At 50.4% G+C, this 27,102-nt stretch overlaps 2 protein-coding genes across 2 annotated transcripts in view; both read left to right on the top strand.

Moving 5' to 3' along the window:
* ECSCR (endothelial cell surface expressed chemotaxis and apoptosis regulator) lies at nucleotides 1–23,714 on the top strand. The gene is made up of 11 exons (XM_014955784.1): nucleotides 1–154; nucleotides 13,198–13,239; nucleotides 13,812–13,862; nucleotides 15,785–15,898; nucleotides 16,289–16,336; nucleotides 18,490–18,564; nucleotides 19,044–19,142; nucleotides 20,379–20,477; nucleotides 21,035–21,071; nucleotides 22,489–22,588; nucleotides 23,105–23,714. The coding sequence occupies exons 1-11, from the start codon at nucleotides 97–99 to the stop codon at nucleotides 23,111–23,113; spliced, it is 732 nt and encodes a 243-aa protein (XP_014811270.1). The 5' UTR covers nucleotides 1–96; the 3' UTR covers nucleotides 23,114–23,714.
* A 3,247-nt stretch (nucleotides 23,715–26,961) lies between these two features.
* DNAJC18 (DnaJ heat shock protein family (Hsp40) member C18) overlaps nucleotides 26,962–27,102 on the top strand; it is a 15,149-nt gene continuing 15,008 nt past the window's right edge. Inside the window, exon 1 of the mRNA XM_014955812.1 lies at nucleotides 26,962–27,088. Within this exon, the coding sequence (XP_014811298.1) occupies nucleotides 27,051–27,088 (38 nt within the window). The 5' untranslated portion in view covers nucleotides 26,962–27,050. The remainder of the gene's footprint in view (nucleotides 27,089–27,102) is intronic.

The raw sequence follows: 27,102 nt of genomic DNA, 5'->3' as shown, positions 1-27,102 counted from the left end.
AGTCAGCCCAGGCAGGCAAATCTCTCCTCGCCCTCCGGTCCCTCCCGGGATGGCCAGAGCCCTAGCGGGGCTGCAGAGCCACAAGCCACCGAGAAGATGCTGGCCCCGTCCCTCCATCCGCTCCTCTGGCTCCTGGGCTGCGTCCTCTTCAGAGGTGAGATGCTCCCCCGGGGAGGGCGAAGTGGTGGCGGGGAAGGGGGGGATTTGGGGGTACCAAAGGGAACCTGCCGGAGGTTCAAACATCTAGAAGCTGCCACGGGGAAGCTCAGGCTTGAAACTCCCGGGGTGGCAGGAGTCAGGTGGCTGGGAAAAATGTACCAGGTTCATGGGGTTTATTTCATGGCACTGGAATAAAAGAAACCGGTTTCCTGGTTAACAAAAGGAGTGTTTCTGGTGAGGGCTGTGATGCTGAGGCGGTTTGTAGTTCAGTGACTTTCATCAAGTAAGTGTAAAGGTAGAATATTGAAATGTACGGGACGGTATTCTCCTCAGAGGTGGTTTTGCCTTGGCTGATTTCATTTTTTCCTCTCGTCGAGGTGGCAGGAGTCAGGTGGCTGGGAAAAATGTACCAGGTTCATGGGGTTTATTTCATGGCACTGGAATAAAAGAAACCGGTTTCCTGGTTAACAAAAGGAGTGTTTCTGGTGAGGGCTGTGATGCTGAGGCGGTTTGTAGTTGAGTGACTTTCATCAAGTAAGTGTAAAGGTAGAACATTGAAATGTACGGGCCGGTATTCTCCTCAGAGGTGGTTTTGCCTTGGCTGATTTCATTTTTTCCTCTCGTCGATATAGAATCATAGACTTATAGAATCATAGAATCACCGAGGCCAGAAGGGACCTCCAAAGGCCATCTAGTCTGACCCCCCCGCAGTCAGCAGGGACACCCCCAACTAGACCAGGTTGCCCAGGGCTTCATCGAGCCTCTCCTTGAATATCTCCAGGGATGGGGCCTCAACCGCCTCCCTGGGCAACCTGTTCCAGTGCTCCACCACCCTCACACTGAAGAACTTTCCCCTCATCTCCAGTCTAAATCTGTTCCCCTCCAGCTTGAAGCCATTGCCCCTCGTCCTGTCACTGCAGGACTTACTAAACAGGTACTCCCCAGCCTTCCTGTAGGCCCCCTTCAGGTACTGGAAGGCTGCTATTAGGTATAAATACAAAGACCATGCGCAGGACTCATGCAGGACACGCTGCAGCGGTGGGCTTGGCAGGGTTAGGTTTATTACAAGCTGGATGTTAAAGGTCTTGTCCAACCTAAATGACTCTATGCTTTGTCCTTACTGTAATAATTCTGCTCCTCGGTGACGTCCCTGCTTTAACTCCTCTTCCCCACGTGAGTCACGGTGCGGGACGAAGGAACCGGTCTCCTGCTCTGAAGGGTGACAGGTTGTTTTTTTTCCTGCTTTGTCAGGCACTCTTGTGCTGCTGACAGCTGTAGGAGCTGGAGAGCAGTCAGTGACCGCAACACCATCCCTGCTTCTAAGAGAGCAACCACCTAAAAATAATGTGTAACCAACCCAAAGTGTTTGTCATTAAACCACAGAAGTCGCCGATGGGTTATAGCCACTGTGCTGGTAATAACGGGATTTTTTTTTAAAAGACAGAGAATATAGGAACCAATTCAGGTAGAAGTAAGAGCACATGGAGTGGAAAAGTCCTTTCTCCGTTCGGGGGGATACTGCTGGCTTCAGCAGAGGGGTGAACCGTGTCTGGTGTCAGGCCCCTTGGCCGTACCGCGATGCTCCAGAACGCTGGTTTTCCCCTTAAAACTACTCGGTGTGGTTTGCACGGGGCAGGAACACCACAGGGACTGCGTGGCACCTGCCCTGGCCGGGCTGCACACCCAGATCCAGCCCCCAAAGCAGGGGGGGTACCCGGCTGCTGCAGCCTCAGGTGGAAGGGGTGCCACCTTCCCTCCTTCGGTCCCCAGCGCCTCATCTTTGTTCCCTGCAGCCTGCTTAAAACCACATTTTTTATGGCAAATTCACTGAGGTGCTATAGTTCTTGAGGTGGGGGGAAGTTTCTGCCCAAGACAGAAATGCTCAGGGTTCTCCCTGCACCTGCAGAGGTGGAAATAACCTCGCAGGAGAGACAGAATCTGCTTTGGCTGCTCCCACCCAAGTTTGGTTTGTTTGTTGTTTTTTTTTTTTTTAAACTTTGAGCAAGTTCATTAATTTATTAATGAATTTATTATTTATTTATTTATTATTATTTAAACTTCTGAGCTCTCACCGTTGTTTTTTTTCTCAAGGGAGGTTCAAATACTGTTGTTTTGAAACCGCTGGAGCGGGAAGGTTTGGAACTTTTCCAACCTGTTCCTCCTCCCCCAGAAACACTTAGCAGAAAATTTGTCCAAACAAACCTCTTCCTATGAACCCGTTCCATTACAATGGGCAGGCATTTTCCAGACAAAACATTTCCACTGAAAAAATTTCCTCCTCCGAGCTGATGAGAACCCAGCAGGATTTTCCCACTGTCTCTCCATCCGTGGCTCTCCTTATCTGCGCCGCAGCCAGTGGACGGGTAACGCCACAGGAAGCACTGAAAACACTCATAGAATGGTTAGAGTTGGAAGGGACCTTAAAGATCATCAAGTTCCAAGCCCCCTGCCCTGGGCAGGGACACCTTCCACCAGACCAGGTTGCTCCAAGCCCCATCCAGCCTGGTCTTGAACCCCTCCAGGGATCCACAACTTCTCTGGGCAACCTGGGACAGTGTCTCACCACCCTGAGATGGTGAGATAAATATGTCAATATATATTTTTGCTATTATCACAAACATGGGGTGCAGCTAAAGGACAAACATTGAAGACCTTCCAGACATGGTACTTGCATCCTTAGACCAGGGCATCCAGTGCATCCTTGGCCAAAGGAGAGGCCAGGGCAACCCGGACCGGGTGAAGAAGGAAGGGAAAGCAGGGGGTGGTGAGGAGAAATGTTTGTTCACAAAACAAACTGCTCCCTTCTAGTAACACGAAACCCCGCAGATGACTCTGCAAATCTCACCCAAGTGGCCAGAGACGGTTTCCAGGAATTATGTCCCGTTTACAATAGGTGAGTCAACAGCAGGTGTCCTTGGAGGTGGCGGTGCTGGTAAACCAACACCAGGAACATTCCTGCTGGGAAAGCCAAGGCGTGGGCTTATGCCCGAGGCTGGAAAAGGGAGACCCACATCTTGTGTAGCACCAGCAAAAGGCACCACTGCCAAGCTTTGGCTAGAAGGTCTCGTTACTCCACTGCCCAAAGGAGTCCACTCAGTGTGACGCAACCACCACAACAAGGAGGAACCTCCCATTTGGTCTTTTTTGTAGACTTATGTGCTGGGGGGGGAGCTGGTTTTACCTTTCAGCTGAATCATCCCAGCAGAGCAGAAAGGAACAAAGTCCTCTCTGGCTGCAGCAGCATCTGAAGATAAAAAAAATTTCAAGGAGACTTTGCCCCTAATGCCAGTAACTGATGAAACTTCCTACAAACCTGGTGAAACACCAGGGATGCAGCTAAATGGCACTGCCTGATGAGCAGTTGGGTTTCACAGGTTAGGAAGAACCTTTTTACCCCTTCCTGGTGAGAAACCACTGGCTTGGGACCCAGTTCCCTGAGATTGAGGGATGCAGGATGCAGGGATGGGACAGGGACATCATAGTACAGGAGTAAAGCTAAAGCTTGGACCTCCCACCCCACGCAAAGAGGAGCCAGAGAAAGCTCACGTGGAGCTGTTTGTTGCAGAAAAGGGGTCCCACGGAGGTGTGGGGCATGTCTGTCCACCCTCCAGGACAACCCAGGCAAACCCTTCTGCCACTGGAGACAGCCACCACCACCAGTTCTGGTCAAGGGAAGGGACCCAAGGTGGGTCTCCCCCACCTTTTCCACCATCATCAGGCACAATTGCAGCCCCTGCGTGGTCCTAAGGGCAGCACAGCTCTGGGACAGCAGATTCAATTAGCTCCTTTCGGATGTTTGCTAGAAGTGATGCTGGACTTGCAAAAAATCTTGGAATCATACTGCAATTAATGCAATGAGCAATCAGGGAGAAGCATGTCACAGCTCACGATGCACCAGATGGGGACACAGGACCACGGGGCTTTGTGCCTGCCACTAATCACAGCCACGTAACGCTCCTGTGCCTCGCTGTTCCAAGATATGAAATAGGGATAACGAAATTACCTCTTCCATAAAGTGCTTTGAAACCTGGGAATAAAACCTGGCTGATATCACCTAAAATCTGGACTCGGACGAAGCTTGTCGGGCCAAGATGGTTCACCTGGTCTTCAGCTGCCGCATCTCCAGGACTCAGCCTCCCCAGCACCAGTGGGGCTGAAATGACTGCATCCAGGCAGGGATCTCCTTCAGCCACCCTCCTCCCGGGGTTCAAGGCAGGAGACTTAAGAAAAGAAAGTGGAAAGAACAGGAATTATGAGAAACCCCTGTTCCACCAGTCCCTTGCACACCTGGATCATGAGGTGGGAGCTGGACTGATTCCAGCAGGTCACCGTCCTGCATGGTGGTTCCCAAACACCGCATCGCCTGGCTGCTACCAGCAGTGCCCAAATAAACCTGGGGAATCTTGAAATTACTGGAAAGAGTAATGAATCTGAGAATAAACTTGGAAAAGGTAGTGAGGAGCCTCCATGAACTTGGGGGAAGCGGGATATGCCTGGTACAAACCCACAGCTGACCCCCCACATTGGCTGTGCTGCTGCAGGGCATGGTGTGCTGTCCCACCCCAGGCTCTGCCCCCCCAGAGGTGTAGCATTCAAGCAAATACAGGAACTGACCTCCTATGGCAGCTGGAGCACACAACATTTGGAAGAAAGTCATCCCCATTAACGAGGACCACCTGTGAGGTGTCCTGTACTACAGCAGGACCTCGGCTGGAAGCCTCATCAAGGTGTGAGAGCAGCAGGGCCAAACCCAGGATGCTTCCTCTGTGCCTCAGTTTCCCCACCTGCAGAAAACAAAGCAGAGCTAACACCACCCCTCTCCTCAGTAAAGCGCTTTGAGACCTGCTGATGAGTACTATTAGACACTGGACAGGTTGCCCAAGGAAGTTGTGGATCCCTGGAAGGGTTCAAAGCCAGGTTGGACAGGGCTTTGAGCAACATGGTGTGATGGGAGGTGTCCCTGCCCAGGGCAGGGGGTGGGACTGGATGGGCTTTAAGGTCCCTTCCAATACAAACCGATCTGTGATTCTATGAATATTATTTTAAAAAACCCTGTAGGGTTTTTAGCCCTGTAGGCAAAAAGCACACACTGGGGTCTTGCCCCCATCAAGCCTGGACAGCTGGTCCCTCCATTTGTCATTTGAACTGGAGCAATTTCCCCTTCCAAACCCCCAGACTCAGGGTCAAACCCTAGGAGCAGCATAGCCAGAAGGGCAAGACCCACATCACCAGCACGTGGTTCCTGGCCTGTATCAGGAACAGCGTGGGGAGTAGGGCCCGAGAGGTGATTGTCCCCCTGTACTCGGCACTGGTGAGGCCTCACCTTGAGTACTGTGTCCAGTTTTGGGCCCCCTACCATAAAAAAGACATTGAGGTGCTGGAGCGGGGCCAGAGAAGGGCGACAAAGATGGGGAGGGGTCTGGAGAATAAGTCTTATGAGGAGAGGCTGAGGGAGCTGGGGGTATTCAGCCTGGAGAAGAGGAGGCTGAGGGGAGACCTTATTGCTCTCTCCAACTCCCTGAAAGGAGGGTGTAGAGAGATGGGGGTCGGTCTCTTCTCTCAAGTCAGAGGCGACAGGACGAGAGGAAATGGCCTCAAGTGACCACAGGGGCAGGTCAGGCTGGATATTAGGAAAAATTTTTTCACTGAAAGGGTTCTCAGGCATTGGAATGGGCTGCCCAGGGAGGAGGTTGAGGCCCCATCCCTGGAGGGGTTCAAAAGACGGGTTGATGTAGTGCTGGGAGGTCTGGTTTAGTGAGGATCCTTGTTTGTTGTGTGGGTGTCTATTTTTGTCAGTGAGGTTGACAGTTGGACAAGATGATCTTTAAGGGCCCTTCCAACCTAGAAGATTCTGTGATTCTGTGATGGAGACCAGGAGCTCTACAACAAGCAGGTCACGGAGGAACCTGGAACCAGTAAGCAGCTGGGAGGGTGAGAGTGCAGCAGCAGGATGGAGCGGGTGTTTGCTCCCCAGACACCATGGAACAGTGGTGGTGCAGGCGGGAGAAAAGCCATCTTGCTTTGCTCCTCCAGGAGAAACCACTTTTGGTGGAGAAACCAGCCCACAGCAGGCAGGGTGGTGTGGCAGAGCCCGTTCCGTGCCCGCGGTTTCCCCACATTGTTTGTCTCCCGGCTTGTTTTCTTATGTTCAAGTGGTTTTTAATTGGTTTCCGCTCAGATCCCCTTCCAGCACAGCTCACCGGAGAGGAGCACAGAGCCTGGTGCTCAGAGAGGATGCCCAGAGCTGGGCGCAGCCCTTGAGGAGGGGCAAAGGAAGGCAAAAATTCTTTTTAATTGCTGATGAGATCCGGGCTTAATTCCTGGCTCTCTAAAACTTTCCGTAACGCTTTGGCCGAGTCATTACAATTCAGAACCACGTGGCAGGGAGCTGCCACCCCCCCACGCCATTTGGGAATTGGATGCTTAAGTACCTCTGTGGGTCTGGGACCTGATTTAGGCTGTCAGTTACCCAGCCTGCATAACAACGCTCTTCCTCTCTCTCTCCACCACAATTCCCACCTCACCTCTTCTGCTGTGTGACCCTCAAGGCAGAGGTACCATTTTTAGGTGCTTAAAAAAATAGGACCTAGGCTTTTGCAGAGCTCTCTCTGCTCTCCAGGTTTCATAGAATGGTTTGGGTTGGAAGGGACCTTAAAGATCATCAAGTTCCAAGCACCTGCCCTGGGCAGGAACACCTCCCACCAGACCAGGTTGCTCCAAGCCCCCTCCAACCTGCCCTTGAACCCCTCCAGGGATGGGGCAGCCACAGCTTCTTGGGGCAACCTGGGCCAGGCTCTCACCACCCTCACACCAAACAAGTTCTTCCCCACAGCTCAGCTCCATCTCCCCTCTTTCCGTGTCCAACCCTTCCCCCTCCTCCTAGGGCTCCCCTCCCTGATCCAGAGTCCCTCCCCATCTCTCCTGGAGCCCCTTGAGGGACTGGAAGGGGCTCTGAGGTCTCCCTGGAGCCTTCTCTTCTCCAGGCTGAACCCCCCGGACTCTCTCAGCCCCCCCTCCCAGCAGAGGGGCTCCAGCCCTCCCAGCATCTCCGTGGGCTCCTCTGGCCCCGCTCCAACATGTCCATGTCCTTCTGCTGTTGGTGGCCCCAGAGCTGGAGGCAGCACTGCAGGGGGGGCTCCCCAGAGCAGAGCAGAGGGGCAGGACATCCCCCTTGCCATGTCCCAGATATACTTGTACTTGGCCTGGTTGAACTTCATGGTTCATGGTGAACCTTCCTGGAGAGGTTCACACGGGCCCACCTCTCAAGCCTGTCCAGGTCCCTCTGGATGCCATCCCTTCCCTCTAGCATGTTGACCGTGCCACACAGCTCAGTGTCTTATTACAGCATTCTTTTTCCATGTGAAAGTCCTAAAATTGGCCATTGTTGCGCTCTGTTGCATCAGCAGCTGCTGGGCTTCACCCAGGAAACAGCTGCTCTTGCATTGAGCCATCAGCGTATTTTTGTCATTTTAGCGGAAGTGCCAATATATGAACTGAAAAGTCTAATTTTAGGTGGCCAGATCTCTTTTCTGAAAGCTTTCATTTATGCAGCTGGTTGGTACAAGGAGGCTGTACAATGTCACACGGGTGGGCTCTGCAGCTCCCTGCCACCTGGGGACAGGCAGGACTTCACCACATCTACCCCTCAGAACTGCCAGGGGAGGAGAAGTCCAGGGTTACATGTCATTAAGGATAAATGGTCCCTCTCCACCACCAGTTCTGAGTAGCCAGAACCAGTCCCAGGACCTCCCCTGTGACTCCATCCCTCTGGGAACACAGACTGGATGGCACAAGATCTTCTTGAGCCTCACCTAAACCCTGCTGAGGTGTCTCCAAGCCCCGACCCAGGTCTCTGCTACAGCAGTGCTGCTCTGCTGAGGCGCCAATGTAAAGCTTGGGGTTTTTAAATGTCAGTGCCTCTCCTTGGTCAAGAGCTGCAGAAACCACGCTTTAAATGTCGATGATTGACAAAAATAATACCAAAGCAGAAATACCTAAAAATTAATCTTTTTTTTTTTCTTGGCTTATGTCATTCTCTTTTTGTGCTGAGGAGTGAGCAGGGTGAGCTGCTGGCTCTGGGAACATCTCAGCTGCCGTGAGAAAAGGCTCTATGGAAAGACCCCTCCGCTCTCAGTCCCACACTCACATCTAACCTCACAGAACTACTGCAAATGACAGAAATCCGAAATTCCCTTGCTCATTCTCCGGAAAATTTAACCGAAAAGGAGCTAGCGCTGAGTCAGAGCTGAAATGCACCTGCAGCTCCCCTGTGCTCCTCCGCAGCCCCATGGCCCTGGTGGGTAATCAGGAGCTTCCCGTTACAGCAGGAGCAAAGGGCCAGGTTTCCCATCATAAATCCCTCGGCGAGCTCCCCGTCTCCACCTAGAACCGCACAATCCAGCCAGAAATCACTTGTCCCCAAAGATGTTGCAAAGATCGTGGCAGCGCTTACGCTCCACGGCGCGTCTTTTCAGTGGCTTTGATGTTTATTGCAATTCCAGCTGCGCTGGCTGCCTCCTGATTGTTATCGTGGGCTGTTTATCCAGCCAGGGCGCTGCGCCGAGGGGAGCGGGGCCGCGCTGGCAGCGGCACCGGCAGGAAACGGTCTCCAGCACCGTTTGCACGAGAGTCCTCCCCCCCCAAGGGATGTCCGCAGGGAGCTGGGGACACGTGGCCCTTCTTTGTTCCTACCCGTCCTGCTGCCCAGCCCCACGGCACGACTGGGGTCTCCTCCTGCTTTGCCTGCATCCGTCCCCCCCTCCGATGGGATGCAGCCGGGATGCTAAGCACCTCCACCAAACAAACACCTAATGCAGCAGGGCTTCTGATTATTTGGGTTGGCAGGGAAGGCATAACAAGCAGCAGCAGCCAGAAGGCAGAGCCAGACCCGCTCCGCTTTGAAATAACACCCGATTGTGTTTGGAGAAGCCATGGCCACTTATTCCTGAGCAAAGTGTGAAAAGGGGATCTCCATCCCTTTGGCCTCTTAGAATCATAGAATCATAGAATGGTCTAGGTTGGAAGAGACCCTTGGGATCATCGAGTCCAACCATCCATCCTACTCTACAAAGTCCTCCCCTACACCATGTCCCTCAGCACTGCATCTAAACGGCCCACAACTCTTTCAGTAACAAATTCCTTCCTAATGTTCAGTCTAAACCTCCCCTGTTGGAGCTTGAAGCTGTTCCCTCTCGTTCTGTCACTAATTACCTGTGAGAAGAGACCAGCACCAACCTCTCTACAGTGTCCTTTCAAGTAGTTGTAGAGAGTGATGAGGTCTCCCCTCAGCCTCCTCTTCCTCACACTAAACAGCCCCAACTCCCTCAGCCGCTCCTCATACGATTTGTTTTCCAGCCCCCTCACCAGCTTCGTTGCCCTCCTCTGCACTCGCTCCAGCACCTCCAGATCTCTCTTGGATTGAGGTGCCCAAAACTGGACACAACACTTGAGGTGTGGCCTCCCCAGTGCTGAGTACAGGGGCACAATCACCTCCCTACTTCTGCTGGTCACACTATTTTTGATACAAGCCAGAATGCCATAATGCAGCAGGGCTTCTGATTATTTGGGTTGGCAGGGAAGGCATAACAAGCAGCAGCAGCCAGAAGGCAGAGCCAGACCCGCTCCGCTTTGAAATAACACCCGGTTGTGTTTGGAGAAGCCAAGGCCATTTATTCCCGAGCAAAGTGTGAAAAGGGGATCTCCATCCCTTTGGCCTCTTCACAGCAAGACCAGTCACTTCTCCACAGCAAAGCTCAAACGCGGCCGAGCAGGGTGAGCATCTACTTGGCCAGGTGAACCCCAAGCACTGGAAAAAAACCTAGTTATTCATCTTATTTACAATAACCCCAAGGTTTAATTTTGCAAACAGAGATCTCCTCATGAGGCAGCGCTCTGGTGTGACCTTCAGCAAAGGGCTGAGCTGTGGTGGAAGGAAGCGTTGGGTGCGACCCTCCTCCTCTTGCCCTAGTGCCAGGGATGCTGGAGATAGCCCCCGGGGTGGTCCCATCAGGGATGGCACCACAGGACAATGCCACCTCCCTTGTCCCCAGCTCCCTGCCGTCCCTAGAGGCTCTGCTCAAGCTCTGATTGCTCCTCAGCAGTGCCAAAAATGCTGGAATAAACAGCCAACTTGGCACCTTTATTCCCCTTTTCCTTTGACAAATTGTAGACAATGGCCCTTTTTTCAGCGATTCTTGATGTTTTCACATGCCGTGTACACTAAAAAGCACCTGTGATATACTTTAAAAAAGATAATGTGTTACAAGCAGCTACTTCTCCCCACGGAGGAACAAGACAATGGCTCCTGTAAGGGAATTTTAGAGAAAGAGGAGCTGTTTGAGTTTGGCAGCTGCTAAGGGGATACTGGCCCCCCTGCTGAGCTCAGCACGTTCTTTTTTGTGCTGAATGTATACAGAGTACCTTAAGGCACCCGCAAAGCAAGGTCCAGAAATTGTGTTGTAAAGCTGTTTAAGGAGAGGAAGCCCAATGACAAAGAGAAAACTTGGCAAACTCTCGGGATCAATGGAAACAGCCCGAGTCACCCCACGTTGTCCATGGAGTCAGCTGGGCCCCTGGGGCAGGCAGTGCCCCACAGGGCTGCAAAGCAGGGCATCCCTCTTCCTCACGAGAAGCTTCTCCACCTCTTTAGGAAGGGTAACTGTGTGCCCAAAAGAACTTTTTTTTCCATTATATTAGTTGATTTAGTAAGCAATGTTCCATCTGTCCATAATCCTGTCTGTGTTACGAGACTCAAGCTCATCTAACCTGCTCTTCAAAACCTGCAGAGAAGGATATCCCGTAATTCCCCCGCACAGTCGCTCCCAGCACTTCACTGTCCTCCTGTTAAGGCAGTTTCCTATTGCCCGGCCTCCCTTTTCCTTGCTGCAGTTAAAAGCCCTTGTTTTCTGGTCCTGTTCCCAATGGATTTAGAAAACAAATTAGTCCCTTCCTCTCTGTGTAATTAAAGATCTGGTCATGTCTCCACTTTCATGGACTAAGCAAGACAGTTTTGCCAGCCCACTGCCCAGTAAACTAGAAAAGCATGGGAAAGATCTCAAAAGTCAGGTCTGATTTTCAAAGCCAAATCCTATCTGGAAAGAGACCGTGTTTTATTGTGTATTCACTGTGATTTACACACTGTTTTGGTTCCTGTTTGGCTGGGATCATTGTCATAAAGCCTCAGACAAAAGAACAATTACGGCTCCAACACCATTACATGAGACAAAATGAGATCAATCAGGAGCTCGCTACACCCAGATGGTCCTGAGGGGTGGGCTCTGGGCCAAGCCCCAGTAACACACACACACTGGACACTAAGGATCTCAGTCCAGATGCACACCACTGTCAGGGCATTCATCCAACCTCTATTGGACACCTACAGTGAGGGTATCTACCATGAAGTTCATCACCTACAGGGCTTCTGTGGCTCCTGGTAAGCAATGGGACGTTGCAGGCTGTGGCTCCTCCAGCCACAGCAGGAGTGAGGTAGAAATCTGAAGTCTGAAATAAGGTAGAGATCTGAAACAGGTCAGAGCAAGAGGGTTTTACAGGTTCCTGGTCTTCTTCATTGGAACAAGATGACCTTTAAGATCCCTTCCAACCCAAACCATGCTACGATTCTTTGGTAAGAGTGCCAGGAGCCGAGCTCTCTTGCAGAGAGATGTAGAGCAACGGGTGAGATGAATCTCATGTACAGGGAGGACAGATTTGGGCTGGAAAGGGGTGCACAAGCCCCACTCTGCTACATCGGGCACTGCTTGGCTGGGTGTCCCCTCCTGCCACCCCACCAGGGGCTGCACCTCATGGTTGACCACTGCTGTAATGGGGCTACAGGCAGAGCGAGGCAGAAGGATTCAGCCCTTACTGCTGTACCCTTTTTGCCCAAAAACTTTAGCTCTCCTGGGACTCTGGCAAGATGGATCACTGGTGGGATCAGGTCCAGCTGGTCTCTGTAACTGTAATATAGTTTCTTTCATGAATCTTAACCACGGGCAGCACCAGGATCACCAGCAATAACCATTTAAAAATGCAGATCAGGATGTGTCTTTCAAAAATAGCAAAGTCACCTTTTCAAAGTTAAACGAGTTGGGTTTGATCTGAGCATTTAAAGTGCACTTACATTTTCCAGCTCTTGTCCCCAAGCATGGGAACTGGACATTTCTTTTTCCCATCTTAAATAGCAGTATTTTTAGTTGACATCTCATCTAATCATAGGACTCCAGGAGCTGGGGCTCTAAAAAAACCACCAGGGATCCTGAGAATAGGCAACGTGGGGGATTGGTGCAGGGATGCTTAGTTATAAATCCACAACAAAACCCCCCAAAAACACCTTTCAGTTGAGAAACGAGGGACTATGTGCAACACTTAACAATTGTGGAAGAGCAGAGCCTTGCAGGACCTACAGGATGACCCACCACCACCAGGGAAGGCAGCTCCAAGGCAGTCCCCAGGCTGCAGCCCCCTCGCTGTGTCCCTACTTACACAGCCACAAACCCTCAGCCAGCTTCCCAGGACACAAATCCACAGGACAGAGGATCAGAGCTAGGAGAAAGGAAGGAAAACAGTCCCATTGGCTCCTGGAAGCCTTTACAAACCTCATCCACCCACTCACCGAGGGAACAAAGCGTTTAGAGACATGTTTTAACTCTTTACACAGCTCCAGAGTACAGCTCAAACAGCCTTTCTCTGCCCAGACCGAGCTGGGGGCAGACAGCTCACGGGGAGGAAATGACCCCCCTGATTTTTGTGGCCTTTCATTTTCCCTGTAACAGGAAGATGGATCCCTGAAGGCTTCAGCTCCATCTGCAGAGGAGGGCATTTATCCTGGCTCAATAAACTCCAGTACTAATTTACCCAGAACCTGACAGTTTTGCAGTGTTTGCTGCTACTTCTTTGCTAATGCTTTTGGGTAAAACACGTATTTCAAAGCCATTCTTACAGAAGGTGAGGAAAACCCAAACCAGACAACCAGCGAGAACACCAATGTGTTAGTGACAGTCACAGATTAGCACCACTAATGCTCTTATTCTTTCATTTCAGGTACTACAGTCTCCACAGACTCCACCGTCCAGGCTGTAACAGGTACCTCCTGGGTTGTGATCTGCTCTGGATGTCTGTTTGGATGTGGGTGCACGTGCCCATGTGGGGATGGAAGTGGAGAGTCCACAAACAGGAACCAGACTCAACACTCCCCTCAATTGAAGCATCTTTTCCCAGGACCCTGCGTTGTCCACCTCTGCCTGCCCCATCTATCATCTTTCACCCCCAGATCTCCAGGGGCCAGGAAGGGCACTGCACCCCAAAGGATGACCATGCCTGGCTCCCCTTTTTGCCTGGAAGAGAGCAATTCCAGGAATCCTAGCAAAAGCAGGAGGATCCTGTCTCCTCTCTGCTCCCCATGTCCCCAGCTGTTTCCTAGCAGTTCACATGGTCTCCTCCATGGATCCTCAGAGCCAAGGCCCCTTTGCCCACAGATCCAACCCCACAGCCACACCAGTCACAAATTCCCTCCTTAGCATCCCTTGCCCCCATCACCCTTTCAGCTCTTACTGGCTACAATGGTCCCTTTCCAGCCCATCCTTCAATCCTCCCTGTGGGGATCCCACCAAGGAGCACGTGAAGATGTCACCTCCATGTCTTTGCTTGTATTACAGGTCAATCCCAATCGACAACACACAGCCCTGAAGTGAAGAACCACACCTCAGGTAATGCTCATAGAGCAGAATCATGGAATCATAGTCACATCATCATTTCACATCATCAAGTCCAACCATCAACCTAACATTTGACAAAAACCATCACTGAACCATCATGTGGAGACCTAAGAGTGCAGCCCAGGGGCATCCTGGCTTGTACCTGGTCTGACCTTCAGTCCAGCTGGGCCATCCAGCAACAAATGGGGCTGTGCAGCAGTGGGTCAGATGAGAACAGTGGTGGGGAAGAAGGAAATTCTGTGGCGTACGGGCTTCTGACCCAGCCAGCTCACCCCAGAGGGACCAAGACACGGGTGAGAGCAAGAACAGGGAAAAAAAAAAATCACTAAATGGAATAGGGTAAAACCCTGGGGTGCACAAACGATGCGACTGCCCAGAGCCCAGACAAGGAGCCAGGCTGGGTGATGTCCACGTTGCCACATCCTCCTACCTGGCATCACCAGCAGCTCCCTGTGCTCAGACCACCAGGATTGCGCAGGATGTCCACGCATGGTGCCTCACACACCTTGGCTCCAGGTGTCCTGCAGAAGGAACAGCAGTGGAGTCATTGCTCTAACAGCTTCCCCGCGTTACAGTTCAATACTGCTCTCTTGACAAGCCTGACCCTCCATTTATTTATTTTTTAATTAAAAACTCCCAGTGCTTTGCACACCCTCAGCACTTCCCATACAACGTGTTCCCCATTTCTCCAGGAGGAAAAGTGGAAACAAGAAGAGGCTTGTCTTAAATCTTACAATGTGTCAGCAGAGGGACGAACACTGCCTTAGCTCCAATTCAGTTATTCATGTTGGGGATTTCATTTTCTAATTTGCCTTCATGGGAACAGCAGTCACTCATGAAGTCAGAAAAATATTTAAAAGTAGTAAGAACCTATGAGGAGTTCTCTTTTTTTTTCTGCTTCCCCCCTCTGCTGAAACCAGCTTCAGGACGTCACCAGGTGTAGGTGGTCCCAAAGCCCCAGAAGGGCTTGGGAGAAAGTTATATGTTTCAGTCTGAAAAATACAAATAAATACACAAGAAGGGATCTCTCCAACTCCAGATCCACATCTGCTGGTCCACTTGGATCTCTGGAGACAAATCTCTTCCTGCTGTGTTTGGGGAAAAAGAGATCTCTCTAAGCACAGCTACTCCTCCAAAGGGACCCCAAAAATATAAAGGAAAAAGATCTCCAAAAGATCTCAGATTCTGCTTCCATGCCTTGCAGAAAAAGAAAACTTATTCCTAAATTCAAATATTTTGGTGAAGCATTTGGATAAAAGGGGGCGGGGTGGGAACAACACCTTAAAATAATTTTCACTCTTTTCTCATTTTTATTGGAAACCCAAGAGAAGTCTAGACAAGGAACTTGCCTATAAATTCCAAACTGGTGATGCACTCTTCTTTGCAGAGAGCTTGTTGAAAGCTTTTTTCCCCACTTCTTTCTCTGGATCATGTTCTTGCTGTGCAGCTTTGAGTAGAGGGTGGAGAAAGGTGACAGAGCCTCCACACAACTGCAAGAACTGAATTATTTGTGCTAAGAGACCCTCGGTGAAATGAAACATAAAAGTTAGCGTTTCAGATAACAAGCAAACAAACACGTGGGTGCCAGGAAGCTCAGGCCAGCGACAGTGTCCAGTGATAAAAATGTCTTCATTTTCAAAGCAGGAAAAAAGTGGTGGCAAAAAGCAGACTTTCTCCATGTGCCTCCTGAGCTTTGCCATGTCAGCACCCCCATACACTAAAAAAACAAAAGCCAGTGCTGAAGCACAAGAGCCCCCTGACTCTGAGCAGGACGAAGGCGATTCCCTTGTCTACTCATGCAGATTATCCATAACTCCTTTCCCAAGGAGTGTGAGGACTCTGCAGTAGCCATGCCCCTCTCCATGCTGTTTCTGAGCAGAGTTCTTTGATGTAATGCTACCCTTCCTCTACAGAGCCTTCAGTAAAATCGATGACACCAGATGACCTGAATCTCACCTCCGTGGGTCAAACGACGACAGCCAAATCCTCTTCCCTCACTACAACACTACTGGCGTTGATCATGCAAGGTAAGTATGGAAAACCATGGAATACTCAAATTTTTGCTCAGGCAAGACCTGTTTATGCACCCCTCCTTAAGGCTGGGCTAGCCCACGCCACGCTACTTGTCTAGTAGAAGCAACTTTTGAATCTCTTTGAGGCTTTGCTAAAAGAGCAGCCCATTCCAGCTCCCCCAAGACACAGGGTTGGCTGGACACAACTATGGCCTGGTTGTGGCAGCCAGATCATGCTCCACTGAGTAATCTTTTGTGTAGGACCTACAGGCACCCAGCCCTCCCCAGCTGACATCTCCCAAGCTGACCTCTCATGGACACCATGGAAACCCAACAGCTCTCCATAACACAATCAGTAGCAGCTTCAAGTGTTAATTCTCCTTTCCTGTGTTTTTCTTTATCTAGATGAGAAGTCTAGTGACAGCAGAAGCACAGCAGCTTCACCACCTCAAGGTACTTTGTTCTTTTATAAAGTAACAAAAAGTTTAGATAATTTCATGACAATTACCTTACTTGGTTGACATGGTGCAGGTTGTCTAAGCACTAGTCTTTGTCCTGGGGTTGATCCATTAGTAACACCCAAAATCATGTCTGGTATCCTTACAAGACTAAATTAATATCCTCTTCCTGGGAGGACCTTGAATGGTTGAAAGGCTGATGGATGTATAGGAAAAGGGAGCCCTTTGAACATCCTTAAAAAAAAAATAAATCATTTTGCTTTTGACAGTTTGCTAAGCCCATAGAACCATCGAATCACAGAATGGTTTGAGTTGGAAGGGACCTTAAAGACCATCCAGTTCCACCCAGGGACACCTCCCATCAGACTGCAGGAAAAGGGAGCCCTTTGAACATCCTTAAAAAAAAAATAAATCATTTTGCTTTTGACAGTTTGCTAAGCCCATAGAACCATCGAATCACAGAATGGTTTGAGTTGGAAGGGACCTTAAAGACCATCCAGTTCCACCCAGGGACACCTCCCACCAGACCATGTTGCTCTAAGCCCCGTCCAACCTGGCCTTGAACCCCTCCAGGGAAGGGGCAGACACAAGCCCAGACTGTAGACAAATTAGAGAATTCAGTAAGAGTTTTCTCAGAACAAGGGCAGAATCCAAGCGAGCGGCAAGACTGAAATCTGACAACCGTCTGGTTCCCTGTTAAAGATTCAGCCTCCAAAATCTGCAACAGTCAAGATGGAAACTCTGAGGCTCTGGCTCTCCCAGTACCTCTCAGATCTTCTCTAAGGCAGGCAAGGTGAAACGCCCGTGGTCAGCTCTGCCTGCACAGATGTCCAACCAGCACGCCTGTGCCCAGCCAAGCCAAGAGCCCTCTGCATCGGAGCAGATTGCTATTAATTATCACCCTGCTTTATAGCTGAAAAAGCTCCATATTTCTTCAGCTATAGAAATGTTGCGGAGGCTTCCAAAAGCGAAGTCTCCTGTTGTGTGAGACCCAACGTTGCCCAGGTATCTGTGCCAGGCTCAGCCAACCACAGCCTCTGCCCGCCGCCCGTGGCTAAGAGGACAATTTCAGAATGAAACAAAAAGGTTTTGATGACTGCTGAAAAAAATCGCACAGCAGCACCTCTCAGGACTGTCCTGCTCCGTGTGGTGACCCGTTTCCGAACCAGATAGATTTCTTATTTCATACCATTTCCCCTTCTTCTTCTGACTTCTGGCAAAATTACATTCTGAAATGGTGATATTTTCTGCAAGACAGGAGCCCCAGTCTCAGCTGTGCACCCTTGTGCTCCAACAGCCAGGAGCTGTTTCCCACCTCTCCAGGCAACACACACTTTTGGCCAACGCTCCTATTGGGAAGGTGGGGATGAGAAAGGAGGAAAGAAGATCCTACTCGACCTAGAGATGATCTTCTGAAGCTCTAAAGTATCATTTTTAGCCTCCTGGCAGGGTTTGTAGCTCTTTATTAAGGTCGAAGCAGATAATCTGGCCGTTCAACACACACCCGGGAGGCAACAAAGGGGTTTTTTTTCTCTGCACAAGTGAAACACACAGGCTAGCTTTAAATTTGCTGGCCCAGGCGTTGGAGGCAGCTGTCACAAACCAAACAGCTCCATTTAAGCCAGTCCATCCCACTGAGAACTGGAGCCCTTGCTCAAACAAGCCTTTAGGCTGCCACAGCCAGACCACATACGGTGTACAAGTCAGCCCAACTCAAACCAGCGCAGTTCCTCCTGATGACCCAGGACAGCACATCCACACCCAGAACCTGCAGAATTTCTTCCCCTAAGCAGATTATATTTTTTTTAAGTGTCAATGTTTACCAGCAATAGCAAATCTATAACCTTCCCAGTTCACTTCAGTATTCAACTGCCTTATCTGCCAAAAAACTGCATCTGGGACTGCAGAACCTAAAGAGTTTAGATAAGGATATTTGAATTTTGGTTCCCTCCGTTTCTATTTGGACATGGAAAATAGTATTAAAGTATGCCTGGCAGGAAGGTTTTAGCCTGAGTATGAATTCCATGTTTTCCCAGCTAACACCAGCATCACCATGACTCCATTCTCCTCTCCAGCATGCCCATTAATCCTTTTGGTTATCAGATGATACTCAAGGACAAGGCTCACATTCTGCTTTTCTCTGTGCAGGTCAAGAGCCCAAGACAAGTGAGAGTGCCACGACATCCACAACTCAAGGTGCTTCCTCCTTCCTCTCACAGAGAGGTAATTACTACTAGGTATTTTATACCTCTTTTCACAGTCAACGGCAAGGCCATCACACTGCTGTCTTCAAGGCAGTATTGGGAAGGGCTGACAAGTACCCGCAGGATGCTGGCCACGCTACCTAGCCCTTGAACAGCCTGTAAAGCCCCACAGAAGCAGCACTTTGGGGCAATCTGTTGAGCCTGGGAACGGCTGTGGCAGAAGGCTGTGGGAGACAGGACAAGCCCCCCCCTCCTCAAAGTCCTTCAGCTGCCACGCTCAACTTCCTCACCAGGGCCCCCTCAGAAATCCCTGTGGGTGTTCAATAAAAAGGGTCACACCAAGGCAATCTGATTCCCCACACAGGCCTTGAACACTCTGCTGTTAACGTTGGTGGGGCTGGCAAGTGCACGTTAGGTCCTCTCGCGTTGCTAGGAATCCTCTTCCCCACCTTGGAAGAAAGACTTTTATATAAAACTACCTCTTTTTCCCTCTTGCAGGCACCTCAAAACCCGTCACACCTACACCGGAGTCCTCTGGCTACTTGCCTGAGCCCACCCCGACGGACGACAAATCACCGCTGACGGTGGTAGCTTTCGGTAAGGTCTTGTGCAACCCGGGGAGAGGAAGGGGGGTCTGGTTTGGACACCCAGCTTCAAAGATGCTTCCCTGGAGATGGCTCCACAGTTTTCTCCTTCAGCGTGCCTGCTCCTGGAGTTTTCAGAGTGCAAGGGAAAACCCTAGAGAAAAAGACTTGCCACCAACAGGCAATAAAGCACCTAATAAATACTCCCAGTCGTGCCCAGTATACAAGGGACAGACAATTTGGAAATCCACCACGGCTACACCTGAGCTTGGGATCTTGCTCCCAGCACCAGTGTTTGCCCCAGCTCCACGGTAGGACCAGACCTGGGCACAGATGATCCCACACCATGCCTTTGTTTCCCTAATAGTGTCTAGAATAAACCTGGAAGATTAGATGGGGGTGTTTTTTTCCCTGTAAACCTGTTGGGACTTCATTCCCACCCTGCCCTTGAGCAGTTCACCTGCTTGGCAGCAAGCAGCCAAGTCCTCCACATCTGTCAGATGGAGCAAGAGATGCCATACCTTAACCTGGCACTAGATTTGAAGATAGGCACGGGGCAGATTTGAGACAACACTCTGCCTTGGGCTATACTGTCCCCCCAAATGAACAAAAAAAACCCCAATTTGCTCATTTCTATCACACTGTAGGGAAAAAAAAAGTGTTATTTCAAAAGCATTTTTAAAAGTCAAGTGTTAACTTCATGAGAACCATTTGCTTATATCCTCCAAGGGAAGGCACAAGAAGCCCTGAAGCAGTCCTAACGGGACAAGACTCCCATACAACAAATAGTTTGATTTATTGAGGCCAGATGTCAGAACCCAATCTGTGCTTGGCCACTGGTTTATGAGACAGACATCATTACTAACAGTCTTAAGCTTGTCTCTCCCCTTTATATTACCTATTTATCTGAGTTTATACACCTTTAGGATAAGATTTATCGCCTGTAGTAGGGACGTACCGACGGCGATCAATCCCTAGGGTAATCAGCTGATTTCTGCCCTCCTAGCACTGCCTTGCCAATTAAGTATTTATTCATCAGAAGCCTTTTGAGGCTAAAACACAACAGGATAAAGCCATTCACTCTGGTGTCTTCTTATTTCTCTGCCTGTTACGTACCATGCTCATTTTAATGAAAGCATTGATTTCCTACCCAAGTTTTGGTGGCAGTCAAAGTCTCTCTGCCACCCCAGAAGCCAAGGACAGGTACAATGTTGTATCAATGACAGACAGTTCTTTCCTCCATCCCCAGGTGTCATCAGCTTCATAGTTATCCTGATAGTGGTTGTGATCATCCTGGTCAGCGTGGTCAGCCTGAGGTTCAAGTGTAACCGCTCAAAGGACTCGGAAGGTATTTTCCTGGGGCGATCTGTCTTTCCCTAACCATAAAAACCATCAGTTTCCATGCGGATTTAGCAATTTCTAAAAGATGCTTTAAAGAGCTAACACGGTGGGGAGGTTTTGAAGTCAAATTGGAACTGCTGGATGAAGTGTGACCACCTCTTTAGAGCCCTAGCCCAAACCCATCCACACAAGGAAACACTCTCGAGTGTGCCGCAGTGAACCGTACAGGTTTCCAGAGGTGCTTCCAGCAAAATCCATTCTCCAGGAATTCCATTTCTCACCAAGCAGTGCCCACTAGAGGGCAAGGCTGCTCTACAGCAAGCCAGGAGCTGCCAAAAGGCCGAAGGATGTTAGTGACTACAGAGGCAGCCAAGCATTCAGTCCTGCCTCTCTGTCACATTAATTGAAGGATTTTCTCTAATAATCTCTCGAGTATCCCCCGTGGTGTCTCTAATCTCATTTGGGTTTCATTTATAACTCTGTAAAACATAATTCTGACTTATTTTATTGCTTGGCTGTGATGTTTTCTCACCTGTGCATCACCAACTGCCTTTCTCCCTCCAGACAAACAGAAACCAGGGACCTCCATGGTATCAGAGAGGTAAGGCTGCTCATGCCATTCACATCTGATTGAAAGGGCCTATTTTATACCAGAAGTAAATTTAGCAAGGAAAAGAGGCTGCCTTGGTTATTTCGGGTGGAAGGAAGCGTTTCTAGATATCTTTGAGACAGGCAAAAACCCAAAATGAGCACTGATAGCACCTCATCCTCAGTCTGATGGAGACAAAGGTTGATGTTCAATATTTAGGGGCCTCATTTCAAAGCTGCACTGATATCCGTGAAGACTCACCACCCTCCTAAAGCAGTCTGCTTGTTTTCCTTTGCCTAGATACAGACTTTAGGTCTAAATCTGGTTTCTGGATCTCAAAGCAGCCTCAGCGAGATGAGATCAGCTGCCTAAAAATATCTTCCATAATGCCTATTACTGTTACCTAGCAAGAGCGGGATAAGGGGGTCCCAGTCCAGAGGCCTTTGGAGGAGAAGCACCTTTGGTGGATGGTCCATCTGAACCCCACAGTCCATCACTGCTACCCAATAAGAGAGGCTGCAGGTGGGAAAGCAGCAGGAAATAAGAGCAGGAAGGGACCAAAACATGTTCCTCCTGCTTTTCCATCTGATGGTTTTCTACCAAAGCAATAAACTCTGCTTTGGAAAGAGGCAAGGGACCCGGGGAGCAAAGTCCCTAAGCATTTAGGTGCCAAAGTTGCACCAACAGGAATGGTTCACAAATACCCTTAACAACCATGCTGTGAGCGATCTGAGACACTGAGGCAGGACACAGCAGAGGCCTGTGTCCCCCCAGGCACCCTAATCCCCAAAGTCATCCAGTCTCCAGTGGCACTAAATGCATATCCCAGCCCTCAGGGTAGGGAGAAAGGGGAATTCCACCTCCCTAACACTCCTAACTCTCACTCGTTAGAGAGACACTGGCAATCCTTGAGCAGCAGCATGAGATGGAAAAAATATCTCCCTGTGTGTGACAAATAAGCTTACGGGCAAAGGACAGAGGGACACGGTAACGTTTCCTTCTGTTCCAGCTCTGGTAATGGCTGCAGGGCCAGGAGAGGATTCAGCCACTGGGAACCAGATCCAAACTGTTCCTCTATTCTGCCTACAGTAGTGACAGGGGTGACAAGGTGCTTTCCGCTGAGCATCCGAATTTGGATGTGCTGCTCGTTTCCCCAGAGACCCCTGAGCCTGTGTTCAGACAGGGGATGGGGACTTTGGCGCTGAGGATGGGCCTGAACCGGGCCAGCAGCTCAGCCCTGCTCCCGTGTCCCCACTGGCCACGGCCCTGCCTGTTCACCCCGAGGATGGGCCTGAACCAGGCCAGCAGCTCAGCTCTGCTCCCGTGTCCCCACCGGCCGCGGCCCTGCCTGTTCGCCCACAGTTGTGTGCAAAGAAACTCCCTCCTCCTCTTTTCCAGAGTAGTTAATACAGCCTTCTCTTCCTGACAGCTGCTCGGCAGGCACAAGCCAGAAGGATAACAGCATCACTCTCATCTCCATGAAGAACATCAACATGAACAACAGCATGAGTTATCCACCATCAGAAAAGGTTTCCCTTTTAAGCCTCGCCTTTTCGAGAGTTAGCTGGGGATTACTTATCCTGCTAGATAAGAGCATGCCTTCGAGTTATTTCTTTGCTCTCTCACTCCTTCAGAAAGATAATAAAAAACAGCTGCCATCAAACTCCTAAAGGGCCAAACAGGTTCCTGGTGAAAAGTTTGGATGCCCATCTCGGGTTTATCCAAGCTGCCTGAGCTCCAGGCATCACGTATACCTCACGTAAATAGGTGCCATCACCCAGGGACCTGGAGTGGTTTTTGGCTAAATGAAGAGGTGAATAAGCCAGCCTGCGTGAAGAGACCCTCTAGTCCAAGCTTACTGCAGGTGGCACTGGAGCACGTTCCCATCAGTAGTCTCAGATCCATCCCATACGAGTAATTCACACCATTTTAAGCTGTTTTAAAGCTAAACTGGCATGGGACTGGGTTGGAGGAAACACCATCATTTAGCTTATTTTGCCAGCCCAAACAGGCTGCTGATGCACCGTGTTTTGTTCCTTTTACAGGTGCTATGAAGCCAAGGACCCAGAGCTTGAAGCTGACTCCTGACAACCAGCAGTGACTATCTAGGTTCTCTTTTTTTTTTTTTTTACCTTGGGGAAAGAGCAAGGATGGACTTTATATATAAATTATTATGTCCTTTCTGATCACTACACTTACAGTAGCATCCCACATAGCTTCCTCGCCTGGGGTCTAAGGGCTTTCTCCACTTGCAGCCTGCCATGCTCAATGGTTGATATCTAACTCTATTTTTTATATGCCTTCGAAGCCTCAGATCATTCCAGCAGCAAGAAGCACCAAGGAACCATCTACTTTGCTAATAAACTGCTGCCTTGGATTAATGGCCTTTATAGTCCATGCGAGCCAGTAACGGGCTCGTTAATCAGTACAGCCCCACACTGAGTCAATCCCAAGCATTAGAAAGGCACAACCTGAAGCTGAAGGTCTAATGGGACATAAATGGCCAAGTCCTAGGTCAAACCCTTATCCTTGGTGCCCCCGTTGTCCCCGCAGCGGTGGGGATGATCACATCCACCTACCTCACAGGGTTGTTGTGAGGCTACGTTAATCAATGCCTGTAAAAGCATTTGGAGAGCCATGAATTAAAGGTGCTGCTGAAATGCAAATTGTGGTCTTAAATACCTTATCATTAATAACTGAGCTCCAGGCAGGCAGCTTGCTATCTCCCCATGGGTCCAACACACTCAAAGACAACTCATCTTAAGTGTAAAGAACAAGGTCTCTGCACAGAGTTTTACCTGGGTGCAAAAAGGAGTGGTCCCAAGCAAAATGCAGAGCTACTTCAGCTCCTGAGGTTTGGTAGCCCAAGTTTGCTGGGAGAGCTTCCACCTTCTGTACCACCACTCTCCCAGAGCTTCCCCATAGACCAGAAAAGCAGATGCCCCTTCCAGTTCAGCCAGAGCACCAGAAGCCACCAGTGCACCCTCGAGTGGCCACAATAATGAGAAGAGTCCTCCATTAGACCCCACAGTGCAATAGCTCACATTTGGAGCCAGCTGGATCACAACCTGAGCCAGCTCAGACCCAGCTGCCGGTCACTTTCACCACCAACAGCATAACAGAACCTTATACACTGAGCGATGGAAGAAGGGAAGGCTCCGGGGAGACCTTAAAGCCCCTTCAAGTACCTAAAGAGGGTCTATAGGAGAGATGGGGAGGGACTCTTTGTGAGGAGTGTAGTGATAGGATGAGGGGAACGGTTTCAAACTGGAAAAGAGGAGATTGAGATGAAATCTCGGGAAGAACTTCTTTGGTGTGAGGGTGGTGAGAGCCTGGCCCAGGTTGCCCCGAGAAGCTGTGGCTGCCCCATCCCTGGAGGGGTTCAAGGGCAGGTTGGAGGGGGCTTGGAGCAACCTGGTGTGGTGGGAGGTGTCCCTGCCCAGGGCAGGGGGTGGCACTGGATGGGCTTTAAGGTCCCCTCTAACCCAAACCATTCTGTGATTCTATGATGGAGATACCAGTACTTACCATCGAGGCTGAGCAATATCTAAAGGGCAGGTGGCAAGAGGATGGGGCCAGACTCTTCTCAGTGATGCCCGGTGACAGGACAAGGGGCAATGGACACAAGTTGGAACATGGGAAATTCCATCTCAACATGAGGAGGAACTTCTTTCCTGTGAGGGCGGCAGAGCCCTGGAAGAGGCTGCCCAGAGAGAGTGTGGGGTCTCCTTCTCTGGAGGCATTCAAACCTGCCTGGATGCATTCCTGTCTGACTTGCTCTGGGTGATCCTGCTTTGGACTGGATGATCTCCAGAGGTCCCTTCCAGCCCCTGCAATACCCAACTTCCATGTGACTGTAAGAGAAACAATGCACTGCTGGGTACTTCTGGAGGTCTCAGCTCCCTTACTCAGCAGCGTAACATACTAAAGCACTAAATCTGCAACTAGCTTTGCCTCTGCCCATCTTCACCATGACTCCTGCTGGCAAGCTTCACCACAGACCTCCAGAGCACTTCGTCTACCCAGCAGCAGGACACCAAAACACCGCCTTCTCCTAACATGAGCATCCACATCTGTCAAACCTGAAGGTAAACTGCAAAGTTAAGGAAAAAAAGATCTAGCTGGGCATTCAAAATAGGTATGACCACACACATTCCCCTGCACCGTCTGATGAAACATAATAATTTACCTTGATTTGATTTTATAGGATGGATAAGAGATGTCTACTGGAACATGCAGTGCTAGAGGTAGCTGCGCTTTGCAGCTGGCAATTAAGTGTTCAGCCAAATAAATGCAACGTTTGCACAACTCCTGCTAAAATCCAACCCGCTTTCTGTCTTTCACGCACACACCAGGTCGTTTGATGAGGTATTTTTTAAAGAAATTAAGCCCTTCTGGTAAAATTGCTGAAAAGTAAAATGACATCACTCCACTGGCCCAGCCTCCAGCAGACCAGTGAGTTCGCACAAGATCCCAGGCAATTCCTGGGTAGGTGGATCCACACAGCTCCAGATCTCTGAGACTGTGACTCAGTGAACAAAGCGACACAGCAAAGGCACAGGGAAGCACCTGAGGTATCAGACACTTCAGTAATTGCCAAGCGTTAACTAACCTCCCCTCCACGATGACCTCTGAAAGATAGCCCCATGCTTAATTTTCCTTCCATTGGGCTCCTTCTTCCCACGGACTCTTGAGGGTCTTGACAAATAACCCCAGCCAGCTCCGCTCTAAAATATCAGACACTTCAGTAATTGCCAAGCGTTAACTAACCTCCCCTCCACAATGACCTCTGAAAGATAGTCCCATGCTTAATTTTCCTTCCTTTGGGCTCCTTCTTCCCATGGACTCTTGAGGGTCTTGATAAATAACCCCAGCCATAACCCCAGCCAGCTCCGCTCTAAAACCGATCCACATCCAAAAGCAAAATTCCAACTTTGACCTTGTTCAAAAGAAAGAATGAATAAAAAATGAACAACAGAAGTGATGTAACCCTTAATTTCCAGTTGCTGCTGCTCACGTGAAAGGAGAGGTCTTTTCCAAGCTGCTGTGCTCCTACAAAGCATGCTGGTGGAAGACACCAACTCCCTTACTCCATGCCCACAGCTCATTAGCGCAGCTTTAATTGGCACATGCGATGAGGGGAAGCAATGCGTGAAAGGAGCTGCAGGAGAAGACCTTGAGGGTTTTCCAACGGCAGCCTGGTCAGAAGGTGTGGAGCTGGCATTTTTCCAGGTTCCTCATAACGACCCAAGACCATCTCCTGTCAGGTGGCAGGTGGCCCTACCAGCCCAGCAGCGCTGCCAGGAAGGAGCCCAGAGTGTGATGTCATAGAATCACGGAACGGTGATTCCAGTTCCATGGAAATGGATCATCCAGTGCCACCCCCTGCCCTGGGCAGGGACACCTCCCACCACACCAGGTTGCTTCAAGCCCCCTCCAACCTGGCCTTGAACCCCTCCAGGGATGGGGCAGCCACAGCTTCTCTGGCCAACCTGGGCCAGGCTCTCACCACCCTCATACCAAAGAATTTCCTCCTAATATCTCCCTACATCTCCCCTCTTTCAGTTTAAAACCATTCCTTGATCCAGAGTCCCTCCCCATCTCTCCTGGAGCCCCTTGAGGGACTGGAAGGGGCTCTAAGGTCTCCCCAGAGCCTTCTCTTCTCCAGGCTGAACCCCCCAACTCTCTCACCCTCCCCTCCCAGCAGAGGGGCTCCAGCCCTCCCAGCGTCTCCGTGGCCCCCTCTGGCCCTGCTCCATGTCCTTCTGATGCTGGTGGTCCCCTCACAGGGGCAGCTCCTTGAGGGGAGCGGTGACGTCACCCCCCTTCGCTATGGCGTCACGAGCGCGGTGCCCGCTGGGTACTGTAGTCCTCTCCCGGGGACTCCGTTACCCAGAAGCCCCCGCGCGGCGCGACATGGCGGAGCGGGCGTTGCGGGGCGGCGGGCGGTGAGGGGGCGAGCGGGCTGCCCCGAGGGTCGCCGCCACCACCATGACCTACACGGCGGAGCAGCTGGACGGCGTGAAGCGGTCAGAGGGGTGAC

The sequence above is a fragment of the Calidris pugnax genome, unplaced genomic scaffold (genome assembly GCF_001431845.1).
Source record: "Calidris pugnax isolate Ruff unplaced genomic scaffold, ASM143184v1 scaffold228, whole genome shotgun sequence".
In the NCBI taxonomy this organism is placed as follows: domain Eukaryota; kingdom Metazoa; phylum Chordata; class Aves; order Charadriiformes; family Scolopacidae; genus Calidris; species Calidris pugnax.
This window is presented reverse-complemented; position numbering and strand designations above follow the sequence as displayed.